Source organism: Elgaria multicarinata, chromosome 4, assembly GCF_023053635.1.
Source record: "Elgaria multicarinata webbii isolate HBS135686 ecotype San Diego chromosome 4, rElgMul1.1.pri, whole genome shotgun sequence".
Taxonomy (NCBI): Eukaryota; Metazoa; Chordata; class Lepidosauria; order Squamata; family Anguidae; genus Elgaria; species Elgaria multicarinata.
In genome coordinates this window covers 33,827,228-33,844,325 of record NC_086174.1, presented here as the reverse complement: position 1 = coordinate 33,844,325, position 17,098 = coordinate 33,827,228, and the positions used below count along the sequence as shown (strand labels likewise).

The following is a 17,098-nucleotide window of genomic DNA, read 5'->3' as shown; positions in this document are numbered from 1 at the left end:
GGGGTCATAGACCCGCTTTTGGGAGAAGACCGAGGCAAAGTAGGAATTGAGCACTTCAGCCTCTTCTTTGTTGTCTGTTATCAATTTGCCATCCTCATTAAGCAGTTGAACCACCATTTCTTTCCTCTGTCTTTTACTACTCACGTATCTGAAGAAAGCCTTTTTATTGCTTTTAGCATCCCTCGCTAATCTCAGCACAAAAGTATATGCTTTTGTGTTTGAATGCCTCTCCTTTTGACCAAAAGGTGATATGGTAGGATAATATATATTTATTTTCTCCTATACACTTGGGAACTACTGTTGCATGCATGTGTATCCTGAAGAAACAGGAACTATTGTTACATCTGAAGAGACAAATGTGGTTCTCCACACTGGAGGGCAAGGGTTTCATTTTAAGTATGAATGCCTAAACAAAGAAAAGGCAAAGGCACCGAGTGCTGAATGGTGGTAGTGAAGTCCAGTTTAGGAAAACTGAACCAGGCCTCAACCATTAGCCCAGTCAATAATCTGTGGCCTCCTGTTGTTTACAAATACTAAGCCAAGCAGGTGTACAAATGGCCTGGATCAAAAATTCTGATCCTTCATTGTGAAATCTCTTGATGCTAATTTAATATTTTCTCCTATATCTTGTATTCTGCTACAGCCTAATCATTCTTATAATTTACCTTTGAGTGCTTTAGTTTGTCCACAGCGTTATTGAATGCTGATGCCCAGAAATGGGCACAGATGAGCTTTCATTAGGTTTTCACTATTATTATGCAGACCATTCGCTAATGAAGATGTACAGAAATTCTGCTAGCATTACAAGAATTCTGTCGTTATTTCAAAATTCTTTGAATTTTGTACTTCAGCTGGAACTTTTAAATTGATCTTGAAATGAGATACATAGCCTAGTATATATACAATGTTTGCAAACCTCCCCAGTTTTGCATCATATGGAAATTTGGTAAGCATGTCTAGTCTTTAATCCAGTTCAATAATAAAGATAATATACAGGTCCAGAGTCAGCCCTGACTGCTGAATCCTGCCACTGGATTCCTCTGGTATATTCCTCTGGTATATATCTCTTCTCGATCTTCCCAGAGTGCAGGATACGGAATAACGGGCTCAAGTTAAAGGAAGCCAGATTCCGGCTGGACATCAGGAAAAACTTCCTGACTGTTAGAGCAGTGCGACGGTGGAATCAGTTACCTAGGGAGGTTGTGGGCTCTCCCACACTAGAGGCATTCAAGAGGCAGCTGGACAACCATCTGTCAGGGATGCTTTAGGGTGGATTCGTGCATTGAGCAGGGGGTTGGACTCGATGGCCTTGTAGGCCCCTTCCAACTCTGCTATTCTATGATTCTATGATTTGCAATGTGCTGTATTATTATACTTCATGATTTTTCAACTACTAACATAGTTACCTTATGGTGTTTACATGACCAGCCTTACTGCCTGTGGCAATATTCAATCTATACCTTTTCTGTGTAATTAATTAATACATTTCTATCCTGCCTTTTCCCTTCTATCCTCGCAAGAATCCTCAGAGGTAAGTTAGGCTGACAGTCAGTATCTTCTCCAAGGTCACTCAGCAAGCTTCATGGCTGAGTGGGGAGTTGAACCAGGATCTCCTGAGTCCCAGTCCAACACTCTAACCACTACACCACTCTGTCTCTCTTTATAGCTTCCTGTTTATGTCCATGCCTTTGTTACGGATAAATATTAGAACCAGCTGTGTTGGTATATGGGAGAGCTTTTATAGCAGAAGAATTTTTCAACCTTTCTTTTTTTTCTCTTCCAGTGAATGGTGATTATGTTATTTTAAATGGCACACGAATTTTACATACCAGTAATGAAGCAAATACCTGGGTGCCGATTGGAGGACTAGTCCCATTTTCAAACTATACAGTAGAAGTGAATGCTTCCAACAGCCAGGGCTACTTGATAAGCGATCCTGTAAAAATTGCACTACCTCCTGGAGGTAAGTATGATGAAATGCTCTTTTTGTACATGTTACAAATATAGCCCACAAACATTCTCTTGCAAGCATGGCCACAATTTAAATATCTGAAGGTGTGGTGGAGTGTGGTTGTGCCACCACTTACATGTTATGGCATGGCTAGATAGGGCGATATCCCAGGGATTGCCCCGGGATCATCCCTGTGCATCCACATGATGCACAGGGGATCCTGGGGACAGGGAGGGATGATCCCTCCCTTGCCCGGGATAGCCAGGATGGCTTTAAAGACTGTGGGATGTGTGGGTGGCTATCCCGGTTTGTCCCGGCTACTTGCGAGTAAACGGGCATGGGGCACGAAGCTCTTCAGGAGCTCCGTGCCCATCGAGGTGGGAGGGGGGAGCGGGATTTCTTTCCTTTTTTTTTAAAAAAAAAGGCCCTATCTTTTACTTAATGCTTGTGTGCTCCTTTTCTTTAATCCCCGCCCCAAATGGCGGGCACGATGTCCTCCTCCTCCCGGGATGTCACGCACCGCATGTAGACTGATCACCAAATCGCAAGATCCTCCCCCTCCACCCCCTGGTCTGGACATGCCCTTAGTTTCTAGATAGAAGGTGTCCCTCTTAAGCTACACTTCACAGAGATGAGTGGAGTAGAGGGAACCATAAGCACAGCAATAGCTCTGCCAACTATTGTGTTGGAGCTTAGGATACGTTTTCAGTTAGATCTAGGGGGCTTGCAGTGTTTTAAGGCCAATGGGAGCCAGCTTCCTATTCCTGATAAAATTAGCTACTCTTTCAGCACAGTAGGTCTCATGCAACTTTTTTTTTTAAAGCTTTGACTCTGTCTTAATATCATGGTTAAAAACACAAGCTATTTACTAATAGTACCAACTTCAAATATTAGCTCAAAATTGAACTCAGTAGATGATTTTTCTGCATCTCCTTTCCTACTGTGTTGTAGAAATAATACTGTTCTTATACCTTACAGGATTATGTGAAACATTTTAGCACATAGGAAAAATTCTTAGTATGATTACTGAGTTTTATTGTAATGTCCCTCACTGGATTATTTGTGTCTAAAATTTTTTCATTGCTTCTTTACATTTGTATCAGAGAGAGAAACTTGCCAAAGAAAAAGGGAGGGTGTTTTAAAAGGCAGGCATATATTTATGCCAATTTATTCTAGGAATTATGCTATAGTTTCTTTCATCATTTGATTGTTGTTGATTACAATTAGGAAACTTATAGCTTTGAAATGATCTTTTTTATGACCTTGTGGTACTTTAAAAGCAATACCTCATTGATTAAATAGGTTTTAGTTCATGCTTCCTTTTACTTAATGATCTGAAAACATATTATCCTGATTTACACATAAAATCATGCTGAAAAGCATGTGGCATTCACTAAACTATGTGTGTTTAAGTAGAATTAAATTAGCACTGAAAGTTATTAAAGAAATCTCCCATCCCCTTGTCCAGTGGACTGTGATTCGTACTGAAATGAATAATAAACGAACCAGCACATATGAGAAAAGCAGTGATATATAGGACATTCTTTAATCCATATTTACCTTTCCATTATATTTTATTATAATAATTTTGTTTGACTGCATTAACTCTCCAGACCTTAATGGCACATTTTAAATTAAACAGTAGCACTCTCTTGTAATCAGTTGGTAAGAGGAATTTATCAGAACTGAGAATGATTTGAAGAATTCCAGTTTGAACTTTTGGCTATATGCTGATTCTGTTTGGAAAGAGAAGCATTCTGCCCCTAGGACTGCCCGTTCAGTCCTGTTACGAAACCAGTGACATTGCATAATACCAACCAGGCAACAGCGCCTCCGTCTGGGATGTGACCTTGATTTATAGGGAGAAGGGTGCTAAAAAAAGCACAGGAACACAGCGCTGAATCAATATGCAATGATTACAATATTGTTTATAGCCATTTTGGACATCCAGAAGTCTTCCTTGGTGGCCACGTATGATTCCTCTGGCTGGTGCTCTTAGCCATTGTATTTGCAATGATGAATAAAAAGATCTAAGACAGGTCCTTCAGTATTAATTAGCTGGTTACATCAAATGACTGCTTACTCCTTAGATTTGTTCGCCCTTTTCCTATAAGAGCTGTAACTAAGAGTAAGCCAAGATACAGATTCATCCTTACTCTTGAAATGGTCTAGTACATTCTGATGCATTTTTTAAAAAAATACTAACTCCCTGTTCTTGGCATGAAATAATTCCCTTATATTAGACAAGTGAAGTATAATCTGTATAGGTTACTATAATTTGCATAAAATGGCTGCTGACCAGTTTGATTAGTGTAGCTAAGATTGATCTAGATGGTATTGTATGGCAAGTAATAATAGGAAGCCCCCAAACATGCTGTTCCTGCTCTATTGACTCTAGTTTGGTCCCTCTCTCTACACCCATATATTTTATTTATTTATTTATTACATTTATATACTGCCCCATAGCCGGAGCGCTCTGGATCATACTTACAGGGCAAGAGCACAACTGTAGCAGTAGAATTCTCCACTTAATTGAAGGAAATCTGTAGCCACCTCCACAGGGTTCTGTGTAGGTTCTTTTCTGAAAGGAAACTATCCTTTGTAGCTATGTTTTAGATTAATGTTCTCTAGCAGGGATTGAAATCACAAGTTTTAATATCAGTTAATGAAGAATGGGAATTGAGAAATATGTAAAGGATTGAACTGAAAGCATTAATTAATTGCTGGGATTAATCAATTAATTTCCCTGTGATAAAATGAGGACTTGGTTTATTTTATTTGAAGTTAGTTCCCAAGAAACAATACTCGCTGTTCTTGTTTTAAACATTTAGTGAATACCCTTTGATTTGGGCAATGCTATATTTGAGGTGATTTTTGAAAGAACAAATGATTTGCCTGTGTAATCTAATCAAGCTAAATTATTATCTTCAGTGCGCTCTTAGCATAAACCTATATTGATTTGTTAATTATAACAAAGTTTACAAAACCAAATGTAATTGGCTGATATCATTTTTTTAAAAAAATACATGGCTGGTAGTCAGTCTTATGCAGTGCGAGTTTATCCATTTGTAAGAGCGAAAATGACAACCAAAATGACACATGTTGAGAGCCCCCTCCCTCCTGCTACCAACTGTCTCTGGAGAGGCCACCAGTGAGGGAGGAAGCAGCAGCCAGGCACCTCTCCACCATGCCTGGGTCCAGCTCCAGCTGAGAGCCCCTCACTCCTGCTAACAACTGTCTCTGGAGAGGCCACCAGTGAGGGAGGAAGCAGCAGCCAGGCACCTCTCCACCATGCCTGGGTCCAGCTCCAGCTGAGAGCCCCCTCCCTCTTGCTACCAACTGTCTCTGGAGAGGCCACCAGTGAGGGAGGAAGCAGCAGCCAGGCACCTCTCCACCATGCCTGGGTCCAGCTCCAGCTGAGAGCCCCCTCCCTCCTGCTACCAACTGTCTCTGGAGAGGCCACCAGTGAGGGAGGAAGCAGCAGCCAGGCACCTCTCCACCATGCCTGGGTCCAGCTCCAGCTGAGAGCCCCCTCCCTCCTGCTGTCAGCTGTCTCTGGAGAGGCCACTAGTGAGGGAGGAAGCAGCAGCCAGGCACCTCTCCACCATGCCTGGGTCCAGCTCCAGCTGAGAGCTCCCTCCCCCCTGCTGTCAACTGTAACTGCTGAACTTTACAACTAAGATTGTAGTGCCTGAATTTGCTTTGCTTTCCCCCCTCCTCCTCCTCCCTCCCAATCCCCTTTCCTTTTGTGTCATGTCTTTTAGATTGTAAGCCTGTGGGCAGGGACTGTCAAGAAATACTTTTGTAAGCCGCCGTGACAGCCTTTTTTGGCTGAGTGGCGGCATAAAAATCCTTAAATAAATAAATAAATAAATAAATGTTCAAAGAAAATGTTGGAGAGGAATTATATTGTTAAAAGACCAGCACTTAAAATGTAGAGAGTTAGTGATAACTCTTCAGAGGCTTTAACAAATTTCTGCTGTTGAAAAGGTAATGACTTCAAGTTCTGGGCTAGTTCGGTTTGATTTGTTTGAAGAAGTGTTAATTATTTATGTAATGTGTAATTAAATATATTTAAAAGATTAACATGTAATAGTCTTTAAAGTGTTTTCTCTAATTATGTTAAGAACACTGAGAATTCAGTGTTTTGAATTTACGTAAATTAAGTCTACTGCTTAAAGCCTAAACTCCTTTTTTTAAAAACCCTCTTTAAAATAGGGTTACAATTGTATCTACTCTCCTCAGTTTTTCAGTGCTAGTTCAAAAGTTCTTATAAAAGAATATAAAATAAAAACAAAATCCAAAATGTTAAACCATAAATATGAAACTTTGTTTTGACCCTTCCCCTCTAGAGGTCTTGAGTTACTAATGGGGTTAGGATTTCAACTCTTAATGGGACTTGGTACATTAATGTTTTGTATGCATGGAATTTGGCATTTGGTTTAATAAGTGGTTGACATTGGTGATGTCCCTTAATTTGCTTAAATGTAATTGGCTCTTTTATCAGTCAAACCTGTATGGATTGGCAATTGATCAGAAGGAGTCAGCCATGACTGTGCATGTAGTTAAATGATGGAACCACCAGTTAAACTCAGTGTTGCATTATAATAAGCTAAAACCAGGAAAACAAATGATCTTAGAGTTGTTAGGTGAAAGAAAACCGAGAAGTTTTGCATGATGTTCAAGTTCAGAACAAAGGCATTTATGGAGTATATAAATTTTAAATACACTGCATTTTGCCTGAAGACTTTCTTTTTCCAGATGAACTGAAATCTTGTCTGGAACTGTCTTTGTTACATCAAAGAACTGCATAGAAAGCTAAAAGAGACAGAAGAAGCATAAAAGGGCATAGTTTAAAATGATTAGTGACAAATTTCATACAGCAGAGGTAGAAACAGTTTTTTCCCTGAGCTCTCTTCCCCCACCCAAAATGAATAAATTCATCCCATTAATCTTGTCCTAAAATGTTTCAGTAGGAGTTGTTAAAAAAGCAAGCAAGCAACATATTAATCGAAGCTCAGTAGCATAATCAAACAATGCCATTCAAGCAGTTTTAAAATTAACTCGAATAGCAATTATACTTTCAAAAATAGCAGGAAGGAATATGTGAGAATATTAACTATTTCAGTTTAGGTACTCCTCAAAATGCTGCTACTGCTGTTGTTATTCTGGGAGAAAGATAAAGAAGGGTGCTAGTAAAAATGTTCCTCTTTTAAATGCATTTAGTGCTGCTGCAGGTTATCCCAACCAAATTAGAAATACAGGCAGCTCCCTGTGGCAGTAGAATTCAAGAGGCACCAGGCTGCTCTGGAAAAGGCTCGAAGTGGGAGCAAAAATGTATCCCCACCTTAGTACCTTAGGACAGTGGTCTGGACAGATATGTCCCATCCCCAACAGTTTTCATTCTGTTGATGTTGACTAGGCCCCAGGGGTACTGAGCAGATTTGGCAAAGTTTGACTAGGTCTGCAAATGGAATGTTAGTGGTCAGTAACAGTAAACAGGTCTTTGACAGCTAGGAATTGGTCTGTAGGGTAGGAGTGTTGAACCATAGGCTCCTGGGACAAATTCAGCCTACATGGCTTCCTAGTCCAGCCCTCTAGTGTTCCTGGATAGCCATGCCTCTTTCCCCAGGTTCCACCCCCTTTCCCTCAAACCACCAATCATGTGGTGATTTCCTGGTCTTTGCTCAGTATTTTCCTATTCTAAAAGGTTATAATGCATCAGCTTAAGGCTTGGTTACTGACCGCAAGAGCTTTATGCTAAGATATGCTGGTAATATTTATTTATTTTTATATCAATTTTTTATTGTGAGTTTTAACAAAACAAAATAATAAAACAAAAACAAAAAAATGCAAATATAGCTACATACTTTAAAGGCCTCAGTTTCAAATATTACAACATTCGAAATTAAAGGAAAAAAGGAAAAGACAAGTAAATTACACTTAAGCCTCAGTAAAGGCAGACCAAATATCCTAATGTAAGTCAGTTCGTAAATGGTGCCTACATACCATTCTTTCAAATGTTGCTAATGTTGTTAAGTCTTCAATCCATTGCATTATAGTGGTGAGCTTTTATCTTTCCAATGTTGCAGAATCAGTCTTTTAGCAGTCAAGACGGTGCATAAAATCCATTTACACTAACCATTCCAAGAACCAATTACATAATTTAAGTGAATATGTCCCTCGAAAATAGTAAAGAGCTTTCCAGTACAAAGTTTATCCGTCTGATGACCTCCTCCCAAAAGAAGGCAACTATTGGGCATTTGCAGAACATATGAACAAAAGAAGCATTAACTGTTTGACACCTCCAACAATTAGCCAAGTTAAACAAATCTTTGTTAAATTTATTTATTTATTTATTTATTTATTTATTTATTTATTGCATTTTTATACTGCTGAATAGCCGAAGCTCTGTGGGCGGCTCACAAAAATTAAAATCATGAAGAGCATAAAAACAATCAACAATCTAAAAAAACACTAATACAAAATACAACAGAATCCAAAACAAAAGTTGCTGCTGAATAAGACATAACCGAAGGTCCATAGATTTCTCAGATACTGACACCAAAACAGTGGTCCATTGATTAGATAAAATAGGACTTTCCAATTCCCTGTTCATTATAAACATTGGTAATATTGGTATTTGGGCCCAGACCCTTTTGTGGTCCCTAAGAGATTCCCTGAAATTGAATCCAACCCATGAGCTGAAAGAGATTCTACACCCCTTCGGTAAGGAGAGCACAGACAGGGATACCAAAATCTTCAAGCAACTGCAACATGTTCAGTGAATGCATATGGCTGGCAGGAAGAGTGAGTGACATGTGTTCACTAGACCAAAGGCAGGCAACTTGTCTCCAGATGTTGTTGGAGTGGAGAGCCTATAATTCCTCAACATTGGTTATGCTGGCTAGGTGTGATGGGAGGAGTTGCAATCCAAGAATACCTGGAAGGCCACCCCTGCACTAAACTGTCACTGTAATCCCTATTTGAATATATAGTTTATGCATGTAGGTCCTTCTACAAGAGTAAAATCATCATGGAGCCCAGAGTAGCAATGGATGGATCTGTCAGTCTCAGTCTGACTGAGGTTGTCGGGGGTTTCTGTCACGCTTTTTTTGTCCCATTTCCACATGAGATTGTAGTAGGATGCATGTGTGTTTAAATCAGTTTGGGAAATCGTACACATTTTTATACTATACGTACTTGGGTATACATTTTGGGATACAAGCACCTACTGATTAAAGAGTGTTTGTGCACATTTTGAAAAGGAATGCATTTTTTTTGCACATCGTTTCAAATATGTTCTTGTTATCAAGTGGTTTTTTTGTTTTGTTTGCATGTCTGAACGCAAATTGTGTTCATGTCTGGCAAGTATGACTTTGGTAAATCCATTAAAAGATCTCGGTGAAAAAAGTTTCTCGCACATTCCTACCCTGTTGGGTTCCTACTGGAGTGGAGTCTGCTACTGGGATCCTATTTTTCTCTTCCAGACACACTCATGTGTTTTGTGCAGAGATGAGTGTTATGCGTTTTGTGCAGAGATGGCTAGAGTTTACAGATGCATGGATCTGCTAAGGGGTTCTAAGGGGGAACAGATAATTTTCTCTGACAATTTACTGAAGCCTCATATCTGAGTAGAGATAATGACTGCTGTCTGTTTTATTGTAAAGAAAAGAAGGAGAAAATATAACTACATGTTTTGACTATATCAATTTCAATTAATGCTTATGAAATATGAATGAAAAAACACATGTCTTAGAATATACATAAACTACAACAAAGGCAGTCAAAAGATTCATATATGTATTAGTTTATGAATGGCACCTATATACCATCTGTTCAAATATTGAAAGCGTTGTTAGGTCTTCAATCCATTGTGTTATGGGAGATGAGCATTTATCCTTCCAATGCTGTAATATCAGTCTTTTAGCTGTCAAAAAGGCATGGAAAAACTATTTGTGCTAACTGTGCACTAACTTTTAGGAAGCAAGTAGATAATTTGAAAGGACATGTACATCTGTAAATATTAAAGAGTGTCCCAATACAAAGTTTATCTGTACAATCACGTCCTCCCAAAAAGAGGCAACTACTGGGCATTGCCGATTTAGGAAAACCTTTATTAAAGAGATGTTGTGACATGCAATAGATACGGGACATGAGTTTTTGCTGAATAAGATGTAACCTGAGATCCATAGAAGCTTCAGATACAGATGACAATGTTTTACCTAATCCATTGATTAGGAATTGCACTAGTTGTCAATATGTTTCTGGTCAGAATTCAAGGCATTGGTAATGACGTTGAAAGCCCTAAATGGCTTGGGACCTCAATACTTGAGGGAGCGCCTCTCCCTATATCTGCCTACCTGAGATCTGTCGGAGGAGCCCTTCTCCGTGCCCCACCAATGCAAGATATACTCTCTGGTGGGACATGGGAGAGGGCTTTCTCTGTTGTAGCACCCCAACTGTGGAATACCCTCCCCCAGGAGGCCCGATTGGTGCCAGCACTGGCTTCATTTCAGCGCCAGGTTAAGACATGGCCTTTTAACAAAGCCTTTGATGGCTAAATTCACCAGCCTGCAGACTGTCTTGTTTTAATTGGATTTTACTGTTTTAAAATTTCATATTAGTTTTAACATATTAATGGCTTAATTTGTTTTAGAATTGTATATATTGTTCTATTTTATATGTACATTTTTGTCTGTACGCTGCCCTGAGATCTTGTGACAACATAGGGTGGGATATAAATGTTTTAATAATAATAAAGTGACGTGTGACATTCAAATTCCCCATAAGGCCCCTTACAAACCATGTTGTGTATTTCTCTGACCCTGCTAGTAGGAGCCAATCTTTTGGAGCAGGGGTGAGGAAATGCATATGATGTCATTACACACAGAAAATGCTCTTGCGTGTTAACAGGAAGAGGGTTAAATGCAAAATTGCAATTTTCAGCAGCATGTTCCTGTCATGTATAGTATGTACTTTTCAATCTAACAGGTATTCTCTGTTCACTTCATTAGAGATAGTTTTGGGGGTCTAATTCAAGCCATTGAATGTTTTTTTGGTGGGGGGGGATGTAGAAAGGATAACAGCAGTAGCTATCTTTTGCTTTAGCTACAACTAAAATTGGCACTCTGTTTGTAGGACCAATTAATCATGTCATTTGTTGTGCTAAATGATTCTGTAATTGCAGTTATTAGTGGAGTTGATCTTAATTATGGTAGGTGGGGCTTCATTTATTTACAGGTATTAGGCACAATCCAACAAAATTTAGCTTATTAACATCTCCTTGGTTTCAGTGGAGGAGATTTATTTTCCCATTGAAATAAATAGGACTTAAAGTGTTTAACTTTGGCTGGATTGATATCCAGCGTTTGAAGAGTATTATCTGATCTATTTTGTTGTATTATTTATTTGTACCTATTGATATTGCTATAGAACTCTGGGTTAAGCAACGAAAAACATTTCAGCAGTGGATCAGTTACAGGGTCACAAATCTATGAATTTCAAAAATTGCAGCAAGCTGTTAAACTGGGCTTGCCACCAATTAGACAGTATGGCAGTATACATTTGCTGCACTTGCCAAATATAGGATACCAATACAGCTAAAGCAGTGTGATCCACTTGGTAAATTTCATTGTAGCATAGAAAGCAATAGGACTGGTTGTAAGAAAGAATGATGTCAAAGAATGATGAAGTAAGTTGTTCCAATTCAACAAAGGAAACCCATGCATGGAAGTCATTTCCTGTGTACATAGCTAATATAGATGTAGGTGCACAGTCTGCACAACTGTGCATTCACTATGATACTCATCTGGGGCCTACTGAAATGATTGGATCAGACTTTCCAGTGTGCCTGTAGATGTGGATGCTCAACCAGCCTCAGGCCTCATGTACACCAAGCAGGATATTGCAGAATGAAAGTGGTAATATAAAAGGCAGGAGCCACACCAAGCAGGATATAGCACTATGAAAGTGGTATATGGTCTGTGTCAGTGGGCCCCAACAGTTGTCAGTGCACTTAAGTACTGCTATAAAGCAGTAGTGTGGCTCCTGCCTTTTATATACCGCTTTTATACGGCAATATCCTGCTTGGTGTAGATGAGGCCTTAGATTAAACTACAGCTGGTAGGTGCAAGCATTCTTCTTGCGCTCTGCTTAATATATGTCTCCTATCAATAGGACGATGGAAGCATTAAAATTCCTAGTCAATAATACATACAGAAGCCAAACAACTTTTTAAGAGATATAATCATTTCCCTTTTTAATATATTTCTAGGTATATAGTTTGCATGGCAGGCCAGGGATCGGCAGAAAAGTCTCTATGTAACTTCAATAATATGATTTAAATCTTTCTGTTGTTGTTAAAGAAAGCTGGTGGAGGTTTCTTTTTAAAGTTTTTATTATATTTAGTTTTGACAACTTCAGCCATTCTGCTTTCTCAATAAGATGTCATTTTAATAAACTGTCAGCAGAGAAAGACATCAGGATATTTTTAATGCATACTATATAAATGTATTTCTTACACTGCTTGAATGGAGCTGCTAGAATTCAGAGGTTAGTCTTCTGATTAAAAAATATTCAGACAAAGTGAGCCGAGTATCAACTTTTGAGTTATTGAATATAGCAGAGGGAGCTTTGAAGTTTCCTTGCTTGTAATAGCCTCAGCAAGCCTGCAGCATAGACGCAGCTCCCTAACACATTTATGTACTCTCATGTGGGTTTTATAGACAAAAAATAAAATAAAAAGAGTCTCTCTTAAGTGCATCCTGAGGGCAAGAATTGTGGGGTTTATAGAGGAGAAGAAGGGATCAATCGCTGATTTCCCCTCTCTTAACCAGGGATAAATAGTAGGATATTGTTCCTTAAGTATAATTTCCATAAACGTTCTCCTCTCCTTTTGGCTCCCCCCCCCCCCTTTACAAAGGCAAGCGTTCTGTGACTTTCAGGTTAAAGCCAATCCTGTTTGAAATGAAGTAGTTTGAAGCGAAATAGTAAAATGAAGAAGTGAAGAAAAATGAAGAAAACTTATCAAATGCTTATTTGGACTATTAGGATATGCATATGTGTATATGATAACATTGAGTTTACATTGGAGAAGTTTTGGTGTTGGTTTGGCATTGGATTTTGACCTCGTTTATTTTATTATAAATGTTCTTGCAGTGTCATCTCCTCCTCCTCCTCCTCCTCCTCCTCGTTCTTTTGTGGCCAGAGAAAATGAGAAGGTGCGCTCCGATGGCTCACAATGCATCCAGGCAGTATGCATCCAGGCAATCCACATACCCTATTTCTTCGATTCTAAGACACACTTTTTTCCCATATAAACATCTCTAAAAATGGGGTGTGTCTTAGGTTTTTTTTTTCTGTTGGTGGTACTGAAATTAGTGTGCGTCTTACAATCGATGGCGTCTTACAATTGAAGAAATATGGTATCTGACAGGGATCAGTGATGCCTCACACTCATAAGCCAACAAGGGCGTACTGGCAGAAAAACAGCTGGGACTTTTGCTTTGCTCCAGATTGTTCCAAATAGCTCTGAAACATCCCATGAAGCTGCCCTTGAGAGCTGGTTTGAGAGAGCTCTTTGCATTATATGCCAGAGAGTAAAAAGTTTCACTCGAAAGGATGAAATTATTTTACTCCATTCCTAATGAGTGGTCAGTGGTATTCTCTTTAGACCATGGAATGTCAGTTTTAAGTCCATTTGTATCAGCTGGGACGTTTAAATTCTAAAGTGGATCCCCAAATCACATTCATTTGAGATTCCAAAGTAGATCTGTCTCTCTCTCTCTCTCTCTCTCTCTCTCTGTGTGTGTGTGTGTGTGTGTGTGTGTGTGTGTGTGTGTGTGCTTATGCTTGCAAATTACATTTTAACTCTTTTTCATGGCCGTGTTAAAGAAGGCAAACTCCATGTTAGGCATTATTAGAAAAGGAATTGAGAATAAAGCTGCCAAGATCATAATACCCTTATTGGAATACTGTGTAGAGTTCTGATCAGTGCATCTAATGCACGTTATTGTAGAGCTGGCAAAATAAAGTGCAGAAAATAGCAACTAAAATGATCAAGGTGCTGGAGCAACTCCTATGTGGAAAGGTTACAAAATCTGGGGTTGTTTAGCTTGTAAAAAAGGAAGCTAAGGGGAGACCTGATAGCAGTGTACAAAATCATGCATTGTGTGGAGAATGGACAGAGCAACATTTTTCTCCCTCTCTCAAAATTCTAGAACCCGGGGTCATCCCATGAAGCTGATTGATGGGAGATTCAGAACAGATAAAAGGAAGTACTTCTTCGCACAGTACTTAGTTAAACTATGGTGTTCACTACCACAAGATGTAGTGATGGCCACCAATTTGGATGGCTTTAAAAGAGGGTTGGATACGTTCCTGGAGGAAAAGGCTATCAATTGCTCCATGTCCTGATGGCTATGTGCTACCTCCAGTAATGGAGGCAATAAGCCTATGTACACCAGTTGCTGTGCAACATGGGTGGGAGGGTGCTGTTGCACCTGTGTCCTGCTGGTTGACAGCTGGTTGGCCACTGTGTGACCAGAGTGCTGGACTAGATGGACCCTTGTTCTGATCCAGCATGGCTCTTCTTGAGTTCTTAAGTCATATCAATTATGTTTTCACTGTTACAACAAAGAAGTGAAAGTATATCTGCTTATATGGTGCTTTGAAAATGATTAGTTCCATAGCAACATTAAAAGATATGTTCCATGGCTCTTTAAATGTGCAAAATGAAGAACCTGTTGCAAGTGTTTCCTTTTTTCAATGTGTCATGAAATTTATAAGAATCTTTGTATTGCTTTCCTCAAGCCATAGTTTCTGTGTTAGGCTTGGGTGGCCTTTTTAATTTCTTAAGAACCATCAAGGAGAATTGGAAAGAGGCTTCTGATAATGATACTTCCCTTTTCATCTCTTAATGTATCCTCCCTTATGTAATCAGAGTTGGCTATAATGCTTTGTCTTTTACTTTGACATGTAGGACAAAACCCAGCCAAGCTGTTCTGAGGTTGAGCTAAATGACACAGCGCACCAAAAGTCTTATAATAACAAGAGCTAGCCAAGTTTTTAAGCAGCCACACAGTAAGTGCTTGCAAGCAAAATACTAAGAGAGAGTGAGGCCAGATCTGTACCAAGCAGGATATAACACTTTGAAAGCAGTTTGAAAACTGTATATGGAGCGTGTCCCAGGACCCAACCGTTGTCGCTACTGTTGTTATAAACCATTTTAAAGCAGTAGTGTGGATCCTGCGTTAATTAATTTTTATCTTTTTATATTATTATATTTATAGCCCCATCTTACTTTGCTGGCCCTGGGAATATTATTGTGTTTACAGTGCAGTTCTGTTTTGCTGGTTTTGTGACTGTAATAAATTCTTCTTTCCTCCTGATCCTGCATTAGTCAGAGTGCAAAAGCAAGGAAAACCCCGTGAGGGAGTAAAAAAAAAAAAAGGCAAAGGTAGAACCAAGCAATCTTCAAAAACAATTATTTACAAAAGTTTATTTACAGTGCCAAGGTGCCGCCTACGCGTTTCGAATGCAACTGCGCTCTTCCTCAGGGCTGTTATCTAAAAAACAAAGAAGTCCTTTGTATCATAATATTTACAATTAGAGGTGTTTTACAAGTTTCTGTACCTTAAAAAACCTTTAAAAACCTTATGTATATCCAGACATACAAATTATAATCAAAAAGATGTAATACATCATCATTCAACTAATTTAGAGTATATATACAAAATATACCAACCAGGAATATATTATCTACGTTACAATTACAAACAACAGAATTTACTTACAGAATTCGTTATGCTGTCTTTCTATAGACAACATAACGAATTCTGTAAGTAAATTCTGTTGTTTGTAATTGTAACGTAGATAATTTATTCCTGGTTGGTATATTTTGTATATATACTCTAAATTAGTTGAATGATGATGTATTACGGTACATCTTTTTTATTACAATTTGTATGTCTGGATATACATAAGGTTTTTAAAGGTTTTTTAAGGTACAGAAACTTGTAAAACACCTCTAATTGTAAATATTATGATACAAAGGACTTCTTTGTTTTTTAGATAACAGCCCTGAGGAAGAGCGCAGTTGCGTTCGAAACGCGTAGGTGGCACCTTGGCACTGTAAATAAACTTTTGTAAATAATTGTTTTTGAAGATTGCTTGGTTCTACCTTAGTCAGAGTGGGCACATTCACGAGGAACCATTGATGGCAAGGACCATACTGATGTGCAATATCTGAGGTTCTACCCTTAATGAAAGCAATCTGGGTTTTCTTTGTGGAGGCGATTTAGGGAAGTTACCATGACTATAGAGATAGGAATGTAGTGTTGAATTAAAACAGAAGATATGTAGATTTTCTGAGAAATACTCACATACTGAGCCAGTACGGTGTAGTAGCTAGAATGTATGACCGGAAGTCAGGAGATCCGGGTTCCAGTCCCCACTCGGTCATGAAGCTCACTGGGTGACTTTGGGCGAGTCACAGACTCTCAGTCCAACCTACCTCACAGGGTTGTTGTTGTGAGGATAAAATGGAGAGGGGGGATTATGTACACCACCTTGGGTTCCTTGGAGGAAAAAAGGTGGGATATAAATGCAATACATAAATAAATACAAACATAGAAACTCAAGCATTAGAAAACACACACACACAAAACAGAGTCAATCACAAGTGGGTTTATTGTTATATGTCATCTTGAAATATTCCTTAGCTACCAATAGAACTGCTATGATGTCATTCATGGCTGGGCATCACAGGATATGTTCTTAAATATAAAAGTGTATATTTATTTCTGTGCAGAATCACTGTGATATAGTTATTGCTGGGCACTGCATTTTTCATATGGCTGCATTAATCCGTTCATCAGGAAACTTGGGTGCATGATGCTCATATAGTGATCTTGGGCCAGCTGCACATTCTCAGGTGTGCAATTTCAGTTTTGCTGCTTGTTCCAACTTTGTTGCTGGAGGCCATGTCGCTTGCATGGCATGCAGTGCCTTCCAGTTGACATGTCGGATGCACTTGCTGTTTCCTTTCTCAAGTGGAGATACCTGGCCATGGTCATTTATGCTTTGGTAAATTCCAGTTTAGACTACTGTACATAAAGCTGCCTTTGAAGTCTGCTTAGAAACTGC

General features: G+C 39.0%; 1 protein-coding gene across 1 annotated transcript in view; it reads left to right on the top strand.

The window, feature by feature from the left end:
- Nucleotides 1-17,098, top strand: part of USH2A (usherin) — a 594,633-nt gene that overhangs the window by 318,482 nt on the left and 259,053 nt on the right. The window contains exon 38 of the mRNA XM_063125387.1: nucleotides 1,784-1,963. Coding sequence (XP_062981457.1) covers nucleotides 1,784-1,963 — 180 coding nt within the window. The remainder of the gene's footprint in view (nucleotides 1-1,783; nucleotides 1,964-17,098) is intronic.